Raw genomic sequence first — 6,621 nt, 5'->3', positions numbered from 1 at the left:
AAAAAAAAAAAAAAAAAAAAAAAAATTAAAACATGCACCTTTAATCTCAGCACTAGAGAGGCAGAAGTAGGCAGATCTCTGTAAGTGCAAAACTAGCTTGGTCTATGTAGCAGCTCCAGTCAGTCAAGACTACATGGTAAGACTATGTAAAAAAAAAAAAAAAAAAAAAACAGTACCACTAACAAAAACAAACAAACAAAAAAAACCCAACACTTAATTTTTTTAATTCATTAGCAGAAACTTCTTTTTTTTTTTAAAGACAGGGTTTCTCTGTGTAGCTCTGGTTGTCCTGAACTCGCTTTGTAGACCTGGCTGGCCTTGAACTCACAAATGACCACCTGTCTTGGCCTCCTGAGTGCTGGAGTTAAAAGCATACACCACCGCCTCATCTAGAAACTCACTTTACCTGTCGCAAATATACATTCCCCTGACTCTGTGTGTTGCTTGCAAGCTTACTCTGATGGAGGGTGCATGCCCTTTAGGTAGGGTTCTGGAATCAAGCTGGCTGTCGTATTTGTGTGACAAACATATTTACCCACTGAGCCATTTCACTGTTTGAAAAGTGCAACCACATGAAAAATGTAGTTGAAATAGAAGAAATATTTTTAAACTATTAGTTATTCTTATGTTAAAGTTAATATAATAAAGTTATTATGTAGTTTCTAGATAGTGCAAACATGCAGTCCAGAATTAACCTCTAACATTCCTGTGACCACTACACAGCAGCATGCCTAGCTTACAACAATGACATTTTAATTATAATATAAAATAAGAAATCATACCAGAGAGATTCACATTTGGTCTTGCTTCCTCTTTGAAGGATCTCTTTACACATACAAGACTTTTGTAACATGTACTACTTATGTGAAAAACACTGGTCTGTGCCTGTACAGTTCTTCCAAAAACTGACACAGTTCACTACACAGTGAAGTAATTTATGATTTCATCAGGACAGTTACATAGTGGGACACTTTCAAGCTCATAATGATGGGGGTGTTTTGTTTTGTTTTTGAGACAGAATCTACTGTGTATCCCTGGCTGGCCTAGAACTCACAAGACTGGCCTTGAACCAAACACCAGCTACCTCTGCCGAGTTAAAGGCATGGGCTACCAAGCCCTGCCATTAAAAGAGTTGAATTTTATCTCTGACAAACCTTGGCTCACTTTAAAAAGATGCCCAGAGTCACAGGCAAGTGCTTCTGGAGAACAGTGAAGCTCGGCCCTCAGCTCAAGGCACTGTACTCCACAGGGAGCGTTCACAAGGTTCTTCAACTGCATTCAACAGGAAAGCAGCTGCTGCTTCCTTGCTCAGACATGCAATGTCTACACAGCAAACACAGTAAGTGTCTGTATTTATCTGACTGTGGAAATGAGTGGGTGGGCAGAATCTAGAGGTCAACAAGCCACATTGTGAGGATCTCTGTCACACAGAGATGATAACAATTCACAACAAGCTGAGCCCCACAAAGCTGCATTAGGAGAGGGAAGGAGACAAACAGAAGCTTGGCATCCTTAGCCCCCGTCTCTGCTCCCCACTCCCTCCTCAGCACTCCAGTCTGGGTATCTGCTGCTATTTACATTCACCTCACAGGGTTGCAGATCACTCTATATTCCCTTTAGTCATCCTGTTTGTACTTAGCCAGACATGCTAGTGCATACACACCTGTAATCCAGAACATGAAGACACAAGGATGGAGTATCAGACCAACCCGTTCCAATGACAGTAGCAACTGCACACCACTAATCACAGCAGCGTTTTAATAGCAGTTAACATGTGAACAACAGGGAATGACCACACTGACAAAGTGTCCCTGAACAATGAGAATTACTGGAGTGCTGAGACCAGCCTAAACACAGATACCAAGTGAAGGCCATGGGCACACGTGTGCAAGAGGTCTAGAAGAGACTGTGGAGCCAAGAGACTGATGTGGTTCTCTAGGGCTATGGATAGAGAGGTGACACATGAAGGATACAGTATTTCTTTTTGTTGTAACAAAATGCTTTAAAATGGACACACATATTATACTTGATAGAGGGGCTACAAAGAAAACAAAGCTGTATAAGGTAGGAAAGAAATGCAACAGGAATCCTGAGTGAGCAGTGTAGCCCAGTGGGTGAGAAAGCACAGCCCAGTTCTGGAGTCCTTAACCCTGAAGGGCCCAGAAGGATCAGCACTCTAAAACAGAGCTGCTTCCGGTGCTTACAGGGTCACACTCAAAAAAGTCAGTTGAGAATCAAAACTGAGTGAATCCTGGGTAAAAAGCAGCCCAGAGAGAAATGGCACAGCAATGAGGATCAGCTGAGGAGAACCATGCATGAGTGGAAAAAGGCAGACACTCACCTTGTACTCATCCAACCAGACATGTGCCAGCCTCAGGGAGTTGTGCGTCATGGTGTCCTGGCCTTCGGGAGATCCATATGGCCGCCTTTTTCGGAAAATGTGTCCTACTCTTGAGCAAGGGATGATGAAGAGCTTCCCACCACACATCCAGATCTAGCCAGAAGCAAATGGACTGTCAGTTCAGACTGAAGCAGCACACGCATTCTATGAATGGTGGCTATGCAACAAGATGGACTCAGAAGAAAGTAGGGGCATTTAAAAATTAGGTCTTCCTAAAATGAAAAAGGCAGCAAATTCTGAAACATTCATCTATTCCCGTGTGTCTGAATTGTGTTATCATCCTTTGTTGATCTTAAGGATTTAGGACAGAAATGCTTATTAGCTAGTCTTCTGTTTTTCACGTACTTTCTTTCTTGCCTGTCCTGGAACTAGCTCTTGTAGATCTCTTGAACTCCAAGAGATCTGCCTGCCTCTGCCTCCCAAGAGCTGGGATTTAAGGTGTGTACCCAGCCAATGTTCTTAGAAACAGTGTATAAAAGAAAGTAAACAACTTGTTTTTCTTAGACGTCTGCATGGTGGTCCTGCATGTGCAGCACACATGCAGGAGAATGAACACTGAAGCCTAAAGTTAATATTGGGAATCTTGGGGCTAGAGAGATGGCTTGAGATGGCTCAGTGGTTAAGAGCACTGGGTACTTTTCCAGGTCTCCTGCTCAATTCCCAGCATCATGGTGGTTCACATCTATAGAGGGATCTGATGCCCTCTTCTGGTGTCTAGATGTACATGCAAACAAAACATCCATATACATAACTAATAAATAATCTGTCTTTTGAAGGGGTGTGAGGCCCTCTATCACTCTTCTACTTTATCATTCTGAGGCAGGGTCTCAATCAAACCCAGAGCTCACTAGTGTAGTAGGGAGACTGACTGTTCCTGGCTGCTCAGACTCGAAATAACCGCATAGAAACTGTATTAATTAAATCACTGCTTGGCTTATTAGCTCCAGCTTCTTATTGGCTAGCTCTTACATCTTAATTTAACCCATTTCTTTTAATCTGTGTACTGCCACATGGCTGTGGCTTATCGGCAAAGTTTTGTCTGGTATCTGTCTCTGGAGGGCTACATGGCTTCTCCCTGACTCCGCCTTCTTTCTCCCAGCATCCAGTTTAGTTTCCCCCACTCTGTCCTATCATAGGCCAAGCAAACAACTTATGGGTGACCATCAGCAAGCACCCTAAAAGCCCTTCTGCTGGATCAAGCCCCAGAAACAACCTCCCCAGCAGCCTCCACATACCCACTACCATTCTCCACCACATCCGGGACCACTAGAGCTTTTGACCAGACTGCCCCTGGAGGAGCCCCAGAGACTAGAGGCACGGTGCTACATGCACCCAGAGGAACAGCAACCACCTAAGCCACAGATCCCACCTTTACCAACTGGAGGAAGAGGGACCCCCTGAAGCACAGGTCCCATCGGCACCCATTGAAGGAAAAGATGAGCAGACAGCAGTGTAAGAACACCTCTAGCAACAAAAAGACCAATACGGCACCACCAGAACCCAGTAGTTCTACAACAGGAAGAATTTAAACATCCTAACCCAGAAGAAACAGAAGAAAACAATCTTCAATATAACTTTATGAAGAAGATAAAGACCCGTAAAGAAGAAATGAAAAATTCCCTTAAAGAAATGGAAGAAAATAGAAAAAAAATTGGAAAAATATCAGTAAGAAATCTCTTAAAGAAACCCAAGAAAAAACGAACAGGTAAAGCAAACAGCTCAAACAGTTCGGGACTTGAAAACTGAAATAGAGGCAATAAAGAAAACATAGAATTCTGAAGTGGAAAATCTGGGTAAACGAACAGGAACTAGAGATGCGAGCATAACCAACACATTACAGGAGATGGAAGAGAAGAACATGAGGGAATGGGATGCTCAAGAAGGGAAAGGAAAGTAAGGGAGAGAAAGGAAAGAGATACCTTGATTAAGGGAGCCATTAAAGGGTTATCGAGAAACATGGCTCTGGGGAAATTCCCAGGAATCCTCAAGGATGACCCCAGCTAAGACTTTAAACAGTGGAGAGGACACCTAAACTGGCCTTCCCTGTAATCAAACTGAGGACTACCTTAATCGTTATCATAGAACCTTTATCCAGCAACTGATGGAAGCAGACACAGAGATCTACAGGGAAGCACTGGACCATGTTACCTAAGACCACAATGGTGATGCCCACAGAAACAGCTGACCTGAGCTAGTGGGAACTCACTGACTCTGAACGAATAGCAGGTGAACCTGCATAGGACCAAACTAGGCCCACTAAATGTGGGGGACGGTTGTGAGGCTTAGGCGTCTGTGGGGCCACTGGCAATGGGACCAGGATTTGTCCCTAGTGCTTCAACTGACATCTAGGAGTGTATTCTTTTTGGTCTTGCCTCGAACTGAAGTGTCAGACTTTGTTGATTCCCCGTGGGAAGAAGCCTTACCCTTTCTGAGGAATGAATGGGGAGGTAGGGTGGAAGAAAGTTGGAGGACGCAGGAGGGGTTGGGAGTAGGAATGGGGATAGCTATGTAAAATGAGAAAAAAAACTGTATTGAAAAATCTTAATAAAAAAGAAAAAAATTATGAAGGATAAAACAAAATAATGAATAAAATTAAACAATGATAAATTTTTAGAAAATATACATGCCATGTCATCTCTGAGAGTGTACATACATTTAATATTTATGGGATTCTTTTACTTTTGCTGAGATGAAAGAACAAGAGAAAAACTGAAGTTTATATGATATCTATATAAACTTTCAACCTGAAAAAAAATTGGAGAAAAACTGCCCTTTAAAGCACTGTGGAGGTGTGTATAAAATACTGTGCTGTGGGGGACAGGTCCAGTGTGGTGGTGGGGGCCTACCTGCTCAGAAGGTTCTCTTTGCCCCAAAATGCAATTATATTCTATTACAGACAATTTAATAACCGAACACACACAAAATCAAAATTACCCGAAATGAGATTTCCAGATTTTCTCCTCCCCAGATATCCATGCCACTGTCATACTGTCCAAGATCACTGAAATACTGTCTGTCCATTGCAAACAATCCTCCAGCCATTGTAGGTGACCTAGGAAAAGACCACAGCTTGAGCTCATTTAACCTTTTGTTTAAAGTCTCTGTGACTCTGGGACACAGTAAATTAGCTGTCATTAGAGAAAAGGTAAACAATAAAAGGATAACAGATAAAAAGGTAACATTTTCATCTAATAGGGAACAAGCTAGGTCACAGACCTGAAATTTCTGGATTGCTGGGGCTGTATTAAGTATCTGCCATAGGGTACATTCTAAGTATCAAAGTACTTTTACTGTGCCTAAGTTAGAAACTCAACTCAAATGACTACAATTCCTTTGGATGGCCTCGTAGAGACCGAACAGAAACTGGCTCCAGGCCTGCATAGACACACTCAGTTGTTGAGTTGTCAGCAGGGGCTCTCCCGTGGATGACTGCGCCAGCAGTGATACCCATGTTTGAGCGTTTTTTAGAACTCTAAATGTTTGAGCTATCACACTTGGCATGTGAATGGGGTAGACGCATAGTATCTGGTTTAAGGCCAGGGATTCTGTTAACTCCTAAAACACCTAAGGGTCTCTCCCTCCACCCCTCACTCCCCACAGCAGCTTGCCAACAGTGGACAATGTCATTAGGGCTGAGGGTGCAGTACCCTGTCTTGCAATGAGAAAAGCTGCAGCAGGCACTACTCAAAGGCTCAATTCCAACTTCCAGACATCTGACCTCCTGACCTGGAGTTAGGATTCATGGGTGGGTTCTACCGCTCCAACTGCCTACAGAGGAGAAGAATACTCAACAAGGACTCTAGAATGTCTGACAAAAGAGCAGACAGATAAATAATCAGGAAACCAGGAAGGCAAATAAACCACAGAAAAGAAAAACAGTCTATAACAAAAATAGATGTGAACATTTTAATTATGAAGTTACCAAACAGACTTGAAAACTGTTCCATATACTCAAAAAAGAGAAGATTGAAAGCTTGGGAGAAAACTAGATACTCTAAAAGCCATTTACACACGGACTACATGTGGCTCAGTTGGTAAGGGGACTTGTAGAGTAGGCAGAAATCCCTAGCTTCGCAGGGCAGTGGTGGCGCATGCCTTTAATCCCAGCACTCGGGAGGCAGAGGCAGGTGGATCTCTGTGAGTTCGAGGCCAGCCTGGTCTACAAGAGCTAGTTCCAGGACAGGCTCCAAAGCTACAGAGAGACCCTGTCTCAAAAAACC

The 6,621-nt window shown here is 43.1% G+C and overlaps 1 protein-coding gene across 1 annotated transcript in view; it reads right to left on the bottom strand.

The window, feature by feature from the left end:
- Galnt11 (polypeptide N-acetylgalactosaminyltransferase 11) overlaps positions 1 to 6,621 on the bottom strand; it is a 34,664-nt gene that overhangs the window by 4,575 nt on the left and 23,468 nt on the right. The window contains exons 5-6 of the mRNA XM_050123732.1: positions 5,336 to 5,529; positions 2,342 to 2,494 (exon numbers count right to left, since the gene is read on the bottom strand). Of these exons, the coding sequence (XP_049979689.1) occupies positions 2,342 to 2,494; positions 5,336 to 5,529 (347 nt within the window). The remainder of the gene's footprint in view (positions 1 to 2,341; positions 2,495 to 5,335; positions 5,530 to 6,621) is intronic.

This window comes from Alexandromys fortis, unplaced genomic scaffold (assembly GCF_014885135.2).
Source record: "Alexandromys fortis isolate MF-2015 unplaced genomic scaffold, M_Fortis_MF-2015_v1.1 scaffold_217, whole genome shotgun sequence".
In the NCBI taxonomy this organism is placed as follows: Eukaryota; Metazoa; Chordata; class Mammalia; order Rodentia; family Cricetidae; genus Alexandromys; species Alexandromys fortis.
The sequence above is the reverse complement of the archived record's forward strand: the minus strand, read 5'-3'. Positions and strand labels throughout refer to the sequence as shown.